The sequence below is a fragment of the Vicia villosa genome, unplaced genomic scaffold (genome assembly GCF_029867415.1).
Source record: "Vicia villosa cultivar HV-30 ecotype Madison, WI unplaced genomic scaffold, Vvil1.0 ctg.000233F_1_1, whole genome shotgun sequence".
NCBI lineage: Eukaryota > Viridiplantae > Streptophyta > Magnoliopsida > Fabales > Fabaceae > Vicia > Vicia villosa.
Window position 1 is genome coordinate 65,009 of NW_026705088.1, and position 16,511 is coordinate 81,519.

The following is a 16,511-nucleotide window of genomic DNA, read 5'->3' on the forward strand; positions in this document are numbered from 1 at the left end:
AAAAGCTTCAACCGACCTCTTGGAAAAGGCCCAAAAGCGAATAAAGGGCTAAAACACTACGACCCTTTGTGCTTGAGGGATTGTGTAGTGATATAACTAAAAATGATCTATAGGGCGAGGTGAAGGTATACACTTTGTCCATTATGTTTCCTAACTCTCTCTTTTGTTAGTTCAAGTACCCCATTTCTCGGATAGAGCATCCTTTTCCCGAAAATTTCACCTAGACTCTTAGTGTCTTTAACCATAACGCGTGTAGGTGAGCAAAATGGGTATTTGCTCAACAGACGTTACAAGGAAGTCGTGAGATTCAATTACACTTCCAAGATTTTAATGAATCAACTACCCACTCTCGGAGTGGCTGTTAAATCCTAGGATGATTCAATTCATGGCCCTTTAAACTATAAATACATCAATCTTGTGATACTTTAAACATACTACAACATAATGAAGGACACTGATCCATGAGATTCTCACCCCAGGTGGCTTTTAACTTTGTAACAAACTTAAAAACTTTGACAACTTTTAATCATTAAGAGTTGCCATGCATTTTTACTTTTAGCGAGTACAAAAAAAAAATTATAAATCATGTAGTTTTTTATTAAATATATATTATATTTTATATTTTAAAAATATATTTATTTATTATATAAAATATTATAATTTTATTTCCACGTACATAAAGAAACAATAATGAAATATTATTATTCATACTCAATTGTATTCTTAAACTTAAACTTGACTCTTTTGGTTACGGGTGAAGTGGTAAAACGAACTCGGTCCGTCGGGCATGTCAATTTTATCCATACTATTTTGCGAGACGAACCAAAGTTTTAGGCCCGAACCTTCTAATGTGTCAGCTTCGGTCCGTTTTTGCGAGTTTTTCCAGACATGGACATAAACATACATTTTTCATTTGTAGGTCTAAAAAATGTAATGTCTACGGGCCTATGCCGCTCTCACTATTTTGTTGGACGGTACAAGGTTTTATAACCATGCCGCTAACCATGTCTGTCTCAATTGCTCTTTTTTCGGACTTTTACAAATGAATCTAAACGGAACGGGCATGTCCATTTGTCACCCCTAATTTTAGAATTACAAAGATAAAAATATATAGAATTCTTTTACACTATACATATAGTTTTTTTTATAAGCAACTAGTAACAAACCCGTGCGTTCGCACGGGTTCTGGTACGGAACGCGCATTTGTTTTCAGATTTATATTTTTTAATAGAAAAAAATGTATATTAAAAGTAATTAACATTTTATGGAAAAAGAAAGAATAATTAACATTAAATTGTATCTTAAAAAATCAAGAACAAAATAGAAAGAACCACAATTAAATTGTGCCTAAACAACGTTTCGTAACATGAAGTTCCCGTTAATAATCAATATGTTGATCACTAACTTCATGTTCCCGTTAATATTTAATATTATGATCAATAACTTCATGTTCCCGTTAATATTCAATATTTTAATCAGTAACTTTCGGTTCCCGTTAATATTCAATATTGTGATCAGTAACTTCAGGTTCCTGTTAATATTCAATATTTTAACCAGTAACTTCATGTTCTCGTTGTTAATATTCAATATTTTAATCAGTAACTCCAGGTTCCCGTTAATATTCAATATTGTGATCAGTAACTTCATGTTTCCGTTGATATTCAATATTTTAATCAGTAACTTCAGGTTCCCGTTAATATTCAATATTGTAATCAATAATCTCATGTTCCCGTTAATATTCAATATTTTGATCAGTAATTTTATGTTCCCGTTAATATTCAATATTTTAATCAGTAACTTCAGGTTCCCGTTAATTTCAAAATATTTTGATCAGTAACTTCATGTTCTCATTAATATTCAATATTTTAAATAATGTAATATTAACGTTGTTAATTTATATAAATATTAAATTTCCATTTAATTTTTAAATATTTATTTTTAAATTTAAAATATTAATTTTTATATTTAAATATTTGAATTAATATACATTCTTGATTAAAAAAATTATTAAAATTTTAAATAAATATAATTTTTATGTTTGACTCAATAACTATATATTATGAGAAAGAGATATGCACTGACAGTGTAAAATATTTGTACACTGTCAACCAATCACAACCATGTATCCAATTAAAACACAATTTTAATTTAAAAAAAAAACTAATATGACACGGCAAGTGTAAGGATTTTGATTGGATACTAATATGACATGGCAAGTATAAGGAATTTGATTGGATGTATGTGTAAAGTTAGTTTACACTGTCAGTGCAGTACCTTTAAACTCATATTATTTACACCGACGGTGTAAAGTAGTTTTACATTGTCAGTAAATTGTAACCGTTAGATTTTAAGTTATGTTTAACTTTTATTTTAATTATATATAAAATAATAATTATGAATGGTTGTGATGAACTGACAATGTAAAACTTTTTACACTGACAGTGTATAACCATTAATCCCATAAAATAATTAAGAATATTTTATATATAAATACTATATGAGACTTTTTTGCTTCAAAAAAAAAGTTATAACTTTTAAAAAAAAATTGTGCCTAAGTTTGATAACACTTTATATTTAAACTTTGAATGCAATTAGCATTCCTCTATTCTTTTTGTAAAAAAAACCTTTTGTTTATCTCAAGGTTTTATTAGTTTATCATGTTTCTCAATAATATTGACATCGCAATTAAACAACAAAAACTTCTTTTCCTATAGTAGAATCACCATATCCATAGCTAAAACTTCATCATTCATCATATCTAAACATTGATGATTTAAAAACTAAAACAATTGCAGAAAGACAGATGAAGATAGAGAAACTTGAAGATAACAACACCTGAATTGTAAGTTACACAATAACAATTGGCTCTTGTAGCAAATCAATGTATCTCAGTAAACAAAAACGCATCATAAAGCAATAATTTTCTCACAACAAATAAGAAAAATGTTCAATGGCAAAAAAAAGGTAATCCATCAAATACCAAAACATTTTCATATGGATCCAAAATAATGATAATTTTACTCTATAACTAACATCTTCTTTCAGTCCAAACTATGTTGTACTGCAGCATGTACTCTTCTTAACCTTTGATACATCATCTTTACCAATATTGATAGTCTCTCCCTTAGCCACTGATGCGGAGCCATTCTCTTTCTTAAGAGCCCTTTTACTCACAACATTGTATATCTGAATGAGCACTTCCACAAAAGCACTGTCCACATTCACCGACTGGAGTGCAGAAGTTTCCATGAAATATATGTTTTCTTTTTCAGCAAATGCGGTGGCTTCTTCTGTGGACACGACACACAAGTGTCGAAGATCTGTTTTGTTTCCTATAAGCATGATTACAACGTATGCGCCTGTGTGATCTCGAAGCTCCTTCAACCATCTCTCCACGTTTTCAAATGTCACGTGCCTGGTTGAGTCGTACACGAGCAATGCACCAACAGCTCCACAGTAGTAAGCACTTGTGATTGCACGATATTTGTGATACATAAACCAACACCCTCTCTTAATTCTGGATTTCTATCAGACAATTCAAGGTTTAGCAGACAGTCAAGTATTCATAAATGAACAAATTTATAACATGTACAGCTCAAGACAAGACACAAGAAGGTTACATTTTGATTAAGAAGATTACCTTGTAGTATCTCTTTGAATCAGGTGGAAGAACTTCACCAGTTTCATAATCTACAACTTTGAATTCTATATGCTTTAATGGATATCGCACAGATCCAAAAACCTTTAAAAGATACCATTAAAGCATTATCAGATAAAAACACTACTTTTTGTAAACTTAACAAACTAATTTAAAATAATGACATGTTAAACTATTCAATATCAGTAGAAAAAATAAGTTTTAAGCAATGGATCTACGAAATTCCTGGAACTCGTAGAAGAGAGTCGAGAAGCCGCATCTGTTCCAAGGTAGTCTTCCCATCTAGTGACGAATCCTGATTTGATGATTTTTACCTCGACTTCGCCATGAACTAATTAGCCGTCTCTGCACATCAAGTTTACCAGAAAAAAATTCATGTGCTAAGTATAATCAATCATCACCAATACCATAATAACTCCTCATTTTACAATACCATTATTATCATATTCAAGTACACATCCAATTCCAATAGCTCCTCATTTTACACGCATTAGAAAGAAAACATAATTGTATATAGTCATGTTAAAAGTAATACTCACTGTAGTATGATTCAAAATGTACATTCAATAATGTCTTCACATGATTAAGATAGAAAGAAAACACATAAATTAAACACTGCATTCATCAGAAAATGTAAGTGCAACAAAATCAGAAAACTGAGTGATTCACAACTAAGTGAATAAGTAAATACAACAGCCTTCTTGAGCAACAACCAAATCCTGCTCTCCTTTTCATCTTGCAATCGATCTCATCCAGGCACAAGAACAAACACACCCAAGTATATGATCCAGGGAGTCTAATGTGAACCATGTAATACTAACAACATCTGTGCTGAAGATCAATATGAAGTAAAACAAAACCAGTATTTTTTGTGTGTAATAATAAAACAACAACAACAACAGAAAACGATAAGAAACCGATACGAAAACCAGTATTTCCAAATGTTCAGAAGATTCCAGTATTTTTAAAGAATGACCCCTTTAATTTGTGAATCAAACAACAACAGCAGAAAACGATATGAAACCGTCAAATGAAGTAGAAGTAAGAGTAAACCCTAAAAATGAAAATTGCAAATCAAACAGCAAATCTAAAACAAAACCCTAACTTTAAATGTCAAATATTTTCATCAAATTAATTGGCAAACCTCTTTATCAACCACAATCAAATCGAAGTTCTCTTTGGTCTTTGACAAAACTGTCCATTTATGATGGATTCTGACGACGATTTCCCAGAGTTCCTTATTTTCATTGATTTCCTTCAAATTCGCACAAGGTCTTGCCATAGTGAAGCTCAGAGCCCGAAGTCTTTGTTGCGTAGAGAGATGGAGAAGAGATGGATGTATTTGTTGTGGAGAGATAGAGATATTTGTTGGTGAGACAACTGGTAGGATTGTGTGTAGGATAAAAAGCAAATCGGTAGCGTGTGAAATGCTTCATGTTTGCAGCCGAATAGTAGCTATTTTGCAGCCAATATTAGAGTTTCAAGAAAAAATTGGGGAAGAACAGTTATAAGGGTATGCACGGGTCTGAATTGTCGTGTAGTGGAGAAAAGAGGTTTGGGAAAAATAAAATTGGTCTGACAAAAAGTAAATAGTTAATAAATTGTACAGATTTTGCCATAGAAAATTATTACTATACAAATAAGAAAAAGACTTTTTTTGCCCCAAAATTATTACTTTAAACTAAGTTAATCTAAGGGTATTTTTGAGAAATCAAGAACAGTAAATTTTCTTATATTATAGATGGGATAAGATTTAACATTAACAAAGTACAAGGGTTTTGACACCAGAAGTAAAAATTAGAGGGTTTTAACTCCATAAGTAAAAATTAGTTCGAACACATCTGCGACAACCGCCACCTCGTTTTTAAAAATTGCTGCATTACGCTTGCACCAAATTGTCCAACAAGATGCCAACCATAATAACTGCTTCTTCTTCACCGGAACTCTCCCTTCTACGGATTCGGCAAATAACTATACATATAGTTTTTATGACATTAAGTATTCGTTATTTGTTGTAGTTTTTTTAATTGCTTTCCACAAAATACTATTTTCAAGTGATTAGACGGCTAACATGTATTTACTTTTGAATACGGCAGCTTAACTTCCGCATATAATGAGTGGTTGAAATGAGACCCATAAAATTGAATTGATACGACATCTTGACACAATTTCTATGCAATATATTCGATGTATTTACATTTATAGTCTTTGCTTAATCTGATGCCAATCTGCCTATGCGGAACATTCACAACTCTACACTTACACTTTACAACACATCCCTTCCCACCCCCTCAAATCCATCCAAAAAATCAAAGATAGGTGATAATGTTAGGCTCATTTCCACGTCTAACAGATCAATCATCCACCTATAATATCAGTCACATTTTGCAAGTTTTAATTAGTACTGAGATTATATGAAAAATCAATTAGTTCAAGTGTTTTTAATCAATTTCTTAAGTGTTTAATGAGAAACTTATCTCAACCAGCCCGGTAAGTGATGTAATCATCACCAAACGCGAGCAATGTGCACAGTGAAACTAAAATAACTACAGAAAAAATAAAAGGGTTTAATATCGATCTCATAAAGCAGCTTAATAGTCCTCTTAATTACCTTCTAATAAAAAAGGTGCCACATAGCTTTTCAACTCTCAAATTGATAAATACTATTCCATTTTAAGTAACTAGTAGGAATGCTAAAGTTGTATATGATCACTCTTAATGTATAAACACTTACAACACTACGCCGTTTCTAGGAATGTATCAAAGTTCATCACGTATTTGTTGTTCTAAAGGAGGAGCATGTATATTATTAACATGATCAACTCTGATTTGATGAAGATTCATGTCCTCTACAACAGCTTGTGGTCTTAGCTCTGCATGGCTCATCATACCAGCCTTTATGGCCTCAGTAACCTTTCTCTGTAAGGTAAGTATTCCGATACGCTTGGAAACAACATAAAGAACGGCAAGGGAGAACAATAGAAAGCCAACCCCAAGTATCACCCTGTTCATATACATACAAGTTGATTGTTAGGATTAAAAAATTCAGTGAAGAATCAAATTTTTCCTTACCTGTCTATGATGTCTTGACGTTGCATTGTGGAGAGAAGATTTCTAGTTCTCATCAACAATGAGCGGTGCCCTTTATATTCACCTTCAGCCTTTGTTAACACTCCTGTTGATTCATCTATATATCCAAGCAATTTGCAAAACAAACAGATAGAGTATGATAATTTTATACTCCTCAGAATCATAATCATATTGATGAAAGCAATATCAGCACCTAAACTCATCAAGTCAATAGTATAATAATTCAATTCAACTAATATTTCAACAAGCATACCAGCAGAAATAGTGAACAAAAAACATTTTCATTTATACAAAAAGGAGAATTCAGGTGTCATGGGATTGGTTAACTGCATTAAATGTGTATTGTACACTCCTACATGTTTAATCACAATTTTGACGACAAGAACTATGACAGAGTAGAAGAGACAAGATGAAGAATTGTTCATGGGTATTTGGAGAGGAAACCAAGATTAAATTCCAATGTCATCACTCTCCCCTTTTGATCCTTCAATTCTATCCCTTGTCAACTATCCTAAGTCCTAAGTACTAAACAGGAGTTAGTTTATTCTGTTTACAATGCCTAAACTACTTCAGAGGCTAGGCTAGGATTTCTGCCTAAAAGTATAGTCTCCCCCACTATAAGACGTAAATAAAAAGTTCCTTGAATGCTGACTGAAGTCTTCCCGATGTTCTCCCAATCAGGTAGTGAACCCATTTGAATAAAGCACCGATTACCATACGGAGTTCCATCACAATGGGGCAGAGGCTGGGTGGCTGCCGTGTCACTATTTCTTTAGCAAATAAACATGAAATATTGGATGGATTCTGGCTGTGATCTGACAACTCCAGTTATGCAATCTGTTCCACCCTTTCCAGGACATGACAAGAGCCGCAGAAATGATAGCTCAGCTTTTTATTAGGTTGCTTAGACAATGACCTAAGTTTGCAAGGACGTAGCTAGAGAAAACAGACAAATTCAACTTTCCTATCCCACTGCCCTCTTATGTCTGTTAGCATGGGCTCTCAACTGATCTTTGAAACTTGATTACATTGTCAATCCCTATACAAACCCTTTCAAAGTGCAAATCCTTTCAGATAAGAAGTCAATCCCTATGCACACTTATATAACCCAGCTTAAAGTTATTTTATGCATTTTTCTTTGTCTCGACATAAATTTCATATTCACCAAAAAGAAAACATAGTGTATGCCTGTATAAATTAAAAACTAGATGTAGAACAATAAAACAAACATCATTAATATAAAAGAGGAGAGAAGGAGAAAAATATACCTACCAAGAGTCATAAGTGTGCTTGTGTTTCTTTCAACTTCCTGATAAACACACAGATACAATGAGTACACTAATTAATCCATTTTTATGAAGGAAAAAGCATTTATGAAATAATGATGGAGAAAAATATTACAATACAAGAACATGATCAAACTAAGGTTTAGAAAGAAAGATAACTAACCTGAACCATCAATTGACGAGTACGGCGTAGGCTTTCTGTGATGCTCTCTGCTGCAGAGGTCATTCCAGCTTTTGTCCTGGACAAAGAAGACAGATTTGAGAACTAAACTACTTAACCCCAGTATCATGCCAAGTCCCAAACAAAATTTCTAATGAAATGGCACTAAAAATACAAATAAAACTGGTAGAACAAGTTAACCCAAGCTGAAAATTGAAGCAAGTTCAATGACGTACTGCAAATTGCGTCTGCGGACTGTGGATTCTTCTCCACCGCCTAGAAGTAATTCTCGCTGCATCATATAGAAACAAAATCAGTCACATTGCACTCTCCAACCCATGGTCGGTCAATTTAAACCAACACAAAACATACATATCAACAACTACAATATCACTAATAGGTTCATTGTTCACATTCGATGATTAGAAGATGACGTCCCAATAAGCAAAATATCAAATCAGAAAAGTAGTCAACCAAAATGAACAGCACAATTAAAGGTATTCAAGTAAGAATATTGCCTCCTCCTGAGCAGCTTTCCTTAAATTAGCCTTGGCCTGTAGATTAGCATTCCTTAAACTCATTCGCAAACTGTTCAAAACACACAAAGAAAACGCAACTCATGACTATTCCAACTATTTTGAAGCTAGTGAATCACCGATAAAAACCAAGCAGAGAAAGAGACAGGGATAGTACTTTTGAGTTAGGGTTTTCCATGATTGAAGCAATTCACGGGCAGAATCAACCTCTTGTTGAGTAGGCAACTGTGGAGTGTGAAGATCGAGGTTGAAATGCAGAGATGAAAGAAGCGCTAAACCATCTTGAGCAATACCATTCAATCTAGCAAGTGAATTCCTTTCATCCTCTTTGGATCTTCCTGATTTACCGTACTCTCCAATTGATTTAATGTGATCTTGTGTTTTGCTGTAAGCTTCATCCCATTCCTTCTTCACTTTTTCAACCTCTTCCACAACCTTGTCCATTTCTCACAATAGAAGAAAAGCAATCGAGATGGTGAGAGAGTACGAATGAAGAGGGGTTGGGATTGAGTGCCTTTATACCAATCTGGTCCTTCCTATGAATCAAACAATCCTTAACAAGACCCGTGTTCAGAACTGAAAAGGAATTAAACGGTAAACACGTTAGTAAAATGCACACAACCAAAAGATACCATTGTTGTTGTATTTGAATCAAGCTTCATTGACATGCATATGTAATTAAAAGGTAAACACGTTAGGAAAATTGGCATGCAAATGTAAGTAACCACCACTCACAACAATCCACACATACAAATAACATATGAATTGCAGAGCAAATAAAAAATTACTACAAGGTGCAACTTCTTTTAATCTTCTTAAAACTATTGCTGATTGCTCATAAAAACCAAAATGAAAAAAGCAATTAGAATTTCTTAGAAGCAAAAGAGAGAAATGGTTTTTCCCATGATATTCAAAGCAGAAAGAATACTAAGATTTTCAGGATGATACACAATTCAGAAAACTTGTTTTCTTATTGAGATAAACAAATATATTTCAGTATTTTGGTGGATGTATGCAATTCGGACTGAATCACAAATAATGCTTCCTATCTACGTTATCGATAGCTCGCTATAGCTGCATAGCATAGCAGTAGAGGACCTCAGCACCACACTTTTGGGCTGCTAACCGCAATCTGTAATAGTAGAAATAGCGGCCGCTATTTGTGGAGTCGTGGCGGCGCTTTAGCGATGCAATAGAGGTTTTGTAGCGGTTTACAGACCGCTATTGTGAAGATGAGGGCAATATTGTATGTTTGAATTTTTTTTTAAAAAGCAAATTGGTATTTTTTTTTCCCTTTTATTTGACTAATATAAAAGCTGCTAGTGATGCTTTAGGTCCTTTTCCAGTTCTCTCTTCACTCAAATCAGCACGCGGTGGATATTTTGACCTAAAAATTTGTTGTTCTCTCTTCGCAAAATTTTCTTCTTCCACATTCTTCTAAAATCAGGGAACATTCGTCTTTCTCATCCATTCTTTTTCTCAAATCAGCAAACATCCATCTTTCTCGTCCATTCTTCCATATTCCTCTTCACCTATACATCTTTTCTTCACTTTCTCATCCATTCACATCTATTTCTCCCTTGTTTTGCCGATTTCTCATCTATTAGCAACTAAGGCATCATCTTCTGCAAGTTTAACACGAACTTCCAACAAGAAAGGTTTTTTTAAGCCTATTAGTGACAATATTGACATAGGGTAACAATAGACCATTCACATCTATTTTGTTTATGTTCGTTTTAGAATTTGATTTAGTCATTTTGAGCACATTTATAATTTGATTTTGATGGAAACTTATATTGTGGTGTTGTTGGAAGTTATGCATGTTGTTGCAACTTCTGTTTTTAATGCATTATGTATGTTGTTGGAACTTATTTTAAGTATTTATGTATTAATGTTAAGTATTTTCCTTGGTTTTTAAAGCTCACAATAGCGGTCGTCCCGCTATTCACTATGCCGCTATAGCATTTTGGGGGTCCAGTGTTACGCCCCGCTATCATAGATTAACAACCTAGCTTCCTATCTTAGATCCTTAGGATGTCTTGTGTATATTTCTATCTTAGATCCTTAGATTGCAAGATGACATTCAGAAAATTTTACGGCATTGGTAAACTTAGCTCAAAAACGAATTTTATGCATACAAAAATACAACATTTGAAGTAAAACACAACCTTTAACTAAATCAATTCAGTAGAATCATTATCATCTAAAACCTAGATTATGGATTAGCATAACCATCAAATAGCAATGCATTGAATAAAAATGAAATTTCAACCTAGACAGCAATGAATCAAACCTTAAAAAGCCTAATAAATAAATAAAAATAAAAACTAGTAGATAATGATTGAAAGTATGAAATAGTAAAAAGCGTAGAATATGGAAAAAGGGACATGCAAGGGTTTATTGATGAATTTAAGATCTGGAAAAATAAATAATAAAGGAAGTGGAAGAAGGAACATTGAATCGACGAAGATCGGATCTAAGAGAGAAGAGAATAGAAGAATACCGCGCGATCGAAGGAAGGCTGACGCGGAAAAGCTATGATTGTGCCAAACGGAGGAGTAGGAGTGCTATAAGTTAAACCGATTAATAATATGGAAAAGAAAAAGGAAATATAATAAAAAATCAAATTTTGGACATTTTTATAGTTTTTTCATATTCAAAATTAAAAATCAAATTTGTCATTAATTTTCAAAATTCTCAAAAAATTTACTTTATAAAAAATTGAATAGATACTTATTCGGCCGCACAGTTGATATAATTGTTTTAATAAAAATTTATAACCTAAATAGTATAAATGCAAAATAGATATATAATCTAAATTAATGTTAAAGTGGATGGTTCATTTGGTTAAGTTGTCTAAGGCGCGTCAAATTAGTGTGGCTGTTGAGAATATGGTTGAGGAAATGGTGATCGTTAAAGAAGCTGTCAGGACTAAGTTAGAGGCCAATGGGCAGAAGAATAAACAGCTGCTGAAAAACACAAGAGAGTCAAAGTTTTCAATGTAGGAGACGACATGATGGTGTTTATGCGTAAAGAGAGGTTTCCGTTTGGTACTTACAACAAGATGCAGCCACCTAAGTATGGACCCTTCAAAGTGACATGAGAGATCAATGATAATGCTTATGTGGTAGCTCTTCCAGATGCCACGAATATACTCCCTCTAGTCCTATTTATAAGAAAATATTCTCTTTTCAGATACATTGAATAAATAATGTATCTAGACAATATATTGTCCACATACATTATTTATTCGATGTATCTAAAAAATGAATCTTTTCTTATAAATAGGACCAGAGGTAGTATCTAATATCTTTAATGTTACTAACATTCATGAGTATCAAACAGATAAAACTCTTTATCAAGAAGAGAGCTCGAGGTTGAGTTCTTCATAGGTGGAATAGTCTGGTTTAGAAAGGTTAGTTGTGTGTATCGAAGAAGAAATCGCGCGTCCGAAAGCATTTTAATATTTAAATATTTTTTTAATATTTAAGCAATTTTTATTTTTTTTTTGTTTTATTTAATTTTGTTTTGGATTAAAGACCCATAAGACCATTAGAGTTTCTTTGTTTTCTGTATTTAAAGATCTTTGGTGTGACCATAAGGATTATCTTTCATTATTATAAAATAAAGAGTTTTCTTTTCTCTTTCTGGTGGATTGTAAAACTTATCTGACATACTTTACGCTTGCAACTAGGGGTGATCGTATCCGAACCAATCCAAAAGCAAAACCGCAAATCGAACCAATCCAAACCGAAACCGCAAAAAACCGCGTTTGGTTTGGATGACTTTTAGACTGAACCGCGCGGGTCGGTTTGGTTCGCGGTTTTTATTTCACAAAACCGAATTGAACCGAACCAAACCGCATATTTAACTTAAGTTTTGAATTTTATAATTAATTTATTATCTTTACTAATCCAATTGCACACAACCACACCTCATGTTTTGAATTTTAATAATTAATTTATTAACTTAAGTTTTGGCATAATCCACATAGTTTTTGTATTTTATTGAGCTACATATATATATATGTAATTCTCTACTGTCTGTCTACTATATGTATTTCATTTATAATGCATTTTTAGTTCTCTAAGGTTCTTGTAATATAACTTTTTTTTATGGTATAATATCATATATTATATTGACATTAAATTACTTTCCTTTTTCTTTTTATTTCAGTACATTTTTATTTTATAGTGTAAACCGCGGTCCACCGAACCGATCCTAACCGCATTGGTTTGGTTTGGTTTGGTTTGGATGAATTTTTAAAAATCAACCGAACCAAACCGAACCGCATGCATTTTTATCTCGCGGTTAGGATGACTTTTATGCTCAAAACCGAACCAAACCGCACCGCGAACACCCCTACTTGCAACTTTGTGTTTTTATTTTAAATTTAGCGGTTGTTATTCCATATGCCTTTTGACTGCATCACAATCATAAACTTTGACCTAATTTTTAAGAATAAATAAAATAAATAAATAAAACAGAAGGGAGAATCAAAACATAGAAAGTTGGAGAAAATCAAACTAAAACTAAAAATAAAAAAGATTAATTAAAAAAAACACAATGGAGAGAACCAAAAATTAAAATAACATAAACACAAATGAAATATTTTTTTATTTAAAAAAGTTCATAATAAAAAAAAGTATAAAGCAAATCACAAAAGTTTAAAAATCAAATTTAAATTCACATAAGTTTAATGATATACGTTTGATCTATTATTGGCTCCACATTCAAAATTTCATACATAATATTTTTTAGAATTAAAGAAGAAAATGGAAGACGGACAAAGACACAAATTTCAATCTATGAAATATTAGATCAATTTTAAATTTTGAAACGAAAAAGAGATAAAAATTTGCAAAATCCCTAAGCACTGTAAGTATACACACAAACTATACCCAACAATAACGAAGGTAAGATTGAAACAGTTAAACCATACCTTGTGTTAAAGAAACGCTAAACCTCATAATAGAAATCCACACTTAAATTGTTTATAATAAAAACTCAAGTTAAACATATGTCACAATTTTTTATTTATATTGGGGACGTTGTTTTGATACTCGTTTCCTTCCATGTATCTCCTTATTTATGAACAAAGTGAAAAAATAAAGGAACTAAGTATGTTAAAAAAATGGTGAGAAAGAGAAAAAGATATGCTCTCTGTCTCAAAATAAATGTCATATTCGGAAGAAAAAAATTTGTCCAAAAATACTTGTCACTTTACATTACCAATGCAATTTTATATTTAATCTTCCAATTGTACCCTCTATTAATTACTCTTAATTTATTGTTTTCTCACTTAATATTAATGTTATTTTGAATACCCCAACAATTAATCATGATTATTTGGTAAAGTCACAGTTCTCTTTCTTTAATTTATTACTGTTTTTAAATTCATGTGAAGTGGATCATTGCCACAGATAATTTGAGATGGAGAGAGTAGATATGTGATATGGATTTAGATGGGAGAGGTATTAGTGAGATAGTACTTAAGAAGTAAAAATATAGGAGAAAAGTGAACAAAAGAGATAGACAGAGCATGAATGCTTATGTGTATGTGTGTTTGTGAGAGAAAGATATATGAGATTTGAAACATTGAAGATAAAAACTTGTGATAGAAATGAGGCTGAAAGATTTGACAGGAACACGATTTTAAACATGAAAAATTATAAATCATTGAAATATGGAAAAGGAAGAGATATTGGTGTGTTAAGAAAAGATAATGACATATTCATTTCAAATGAACTACAACATTATGTCTTTGTGGAGATTCAAAAATCTTGCTGATTTAATTGGGTTTACTATGGCTACAACACCTTTTGTGTATCTGGGGGTACCTATATTTATTGGTAGACCTAAGCCTGTGCATTTTTTGTTTGTTACTGTTGGTAAAGCTAGCCTTCTTACAATGGCTGGAAGATTACTGTTGGTAAAATTTGTGATTCAAAGCATGTTGGTACACTACATATCTATATACCACTGGCCTGGATCTCTTACAAAGCAAGTAACAACTTGGATGCACAATTTTATATGGAGTGGCAACTTAGAGCAGAAAAAAGTAGTAAATGTAGCTTGGAAAAATTGTTGTAAAAGTTTAAAGAATGGAGGCCTTGGGCTAAGATCTCTTGAGGGGTTTAATGAGGGCACAAAGCTTCACCTTTGCTGGCAATTTGTTAAAAGTGGTAAAAGTTGGACTACATTACTGGCTGAGAGGGTTCTTAGAAATAGAAGAGCAATATCATACCACATAAGTTCCACTATGTGGACTAGCATAAAGGAGTGTTATCAAAAGGTGTTATCATACCACATAAGTTCCACTATGTGGACTAGCAGCTCCGGCGATGATGCCAATATTTGAGGATTTACTGGATTTCACCGGACCTTCTTCAATTACTAAATGACAAGAAAAATTCAATGTTAAAATGAAGAACTTGTAATAACATAATTGATTTCATCGTTTTAAGAATCCATAAGTTGACTTCGTGCAAGGAGTTGAGCAGGAACCGAAGCTGATTGGAAGTTGTGGGTGAAAAATTAGCCATGATTCGCGAGGAATTGAGAGTCATCACACGAAGTGATCGAAAAGAGAAATCGGAAAATAGAGATTCCGTCGAAGATTTGGATCAAAAAATGGCCTCGTCATCAGCATCATAATCTACTTCCAGTAACTTGTAATAATCCTGCAAATCACAAATTAGTGACAAAACAAAACAAACCCTAAATTGATAAAAGAAAACCCTAAAGAAGATGACAGAGGGTGAGGGTTTGGAGAACCTTGTGTTTGGAGAGAGGTGAGAAGAAATCGAAGTTGAGATAGGAGTTATGGTAGGGGATTTGGTCGGGTTTTGGAGAAGTGGTGTGGTGGTGGTGGTGTTCATCGTGTTCACGTTCCCACATCATGGTTGTGGTTGAAGATGGAGGGTGAGAGTGGTTTGGTTTGTGAGGAGAAATTATGGAAGTTGTGGTGAGGGGATTTTGACGTGGGTGTGATTTGGAGAGGGAGAAGAGGTGAACCGGCTTGTTTCTTCCTCTTCCCCAAATCGATTTTGGTGAAGGTGGTTTTGGTTGTTTCCAAGGCACAAAATCGATTTCCCAATAGTCCAAGTAGTAAATACTTTGCGTATGAAGAGGAAAGGAAATGTTTCTAATTCCCAAAACTGAATAATGATAATAAATAAATATAACTAAAAAAATAAAATGTTAAAATATAAATAAAGAAGTAAAAGAATTTACTATAAATAGAATGGAAAAAATTGTGAGAATGCATAAGAGAGTGACACTTGGCAAACTTGCCAAAGAACTCATCTTGCTTTATTCTATTGTATGATTACTCCCTCCGTCTCGTGTCTCATTTGCATTTTTTCTTTGTCTCAAATTAATTGTCCATTTACAATTCTAATGCATCAATCATTATTATTTTTCTACTATTATACCCTTATTTATTAACTTTTACATTATTCAACTACTATTAATAGGGATATTCTAGTAAATGACATTAATATTTTTACTAAAACCAACCCATCCAATCATTTTCTTAAAAACCGCGCATTGCTCAAATAAAACATTTATTATGAGACGGTGGGAGTATATAAAAAGTTGATTAAAAATTTGAATTTAAATATACATAACTTCATATAAATTCCTGTAAAAAAAAATTCATATAAATTGGGAGTATGAGGATTCTTTTTAAATTTTCTTTTAAACTTGAGGTCTGTCATGATCATGAAAAATTCCTAAACTCATTTTACCTAAACTTGTTTCCGGTAAGAAATTGGGAG

General features: G+C 32.7%; 3 protein-coding genes across 3 annotated transcripts; 1 reads left to right on the forward strand and 2 right to left on the reverse strand.

Moving 5' to 3' along the window:
• Nucleotides 1–3,051: 3,051 nt before the first annotated feature.
• On the reverse strand, nt 3,052–4,940 carry LOC131625666 (ras-related protein Rab11B-like). Its single transcript, XM_058896506.1, has 3 exons — nt 4,803–4,940; nt 3,641–3,742; nt 3,052–3,525 (listed from the first exon to the last, which is right to left on the reverse strand). The coding sequence occupies exons 1-3, from the start codon at nt 4,938–4,940 to the stop codon at nt 3,052–3,054; spliced, it is 714 nt and encodes a 237-aa protein (XP_058752489.1).
• Nucleotides 4,941–6,240: 1,300 nt separating this feature from the next.
• On the reverse strand, nt 6,241–11,328 carry LOC131625703 (uncharacterized). The gene is made up of 8 exons (XM_058896540.1): nt 11,234–11,328; nt 8,888–9,306; nt 8,713–8,782; nt 8,431–8,486; nt 8,198–8,273; nt 8,021–8,057; nt 6,731–6,845; nt 6,241–6,662 (listed from the first exon to the last, which is right to left on the reverse strand). The coding sequence occupies exons 2-8, from the start codon at nt 9,172–9,174 to the stop codon at nt 6,419–6,421; spliced, it is 885 nt and encodes a 294-aa protein (XP_058752523.1). The 5' UTR covers nt 9,175–9,306; nt 11,234–11,328; the 3' UTR covers nt 6,241–6,418.
• A 3,208-nt stretch (nt 11,329–14,536) lies between these two features.
• Nucleotides 14,537–15,091, forward strand: LOC131625667 (uncharacterized). Its single transcript, XM_058896507.1, has one exon. The coding sequence runs from the start codon at nt 14,537–14,539 to the stop codon at nt 15,089–15,091; it is 555 nt and encodes a 184-aa protein (XP_058752490.1).
• The last annotated feature ends 1,420 nt before the right edge of the window (nt 15,092–16,511 follow it).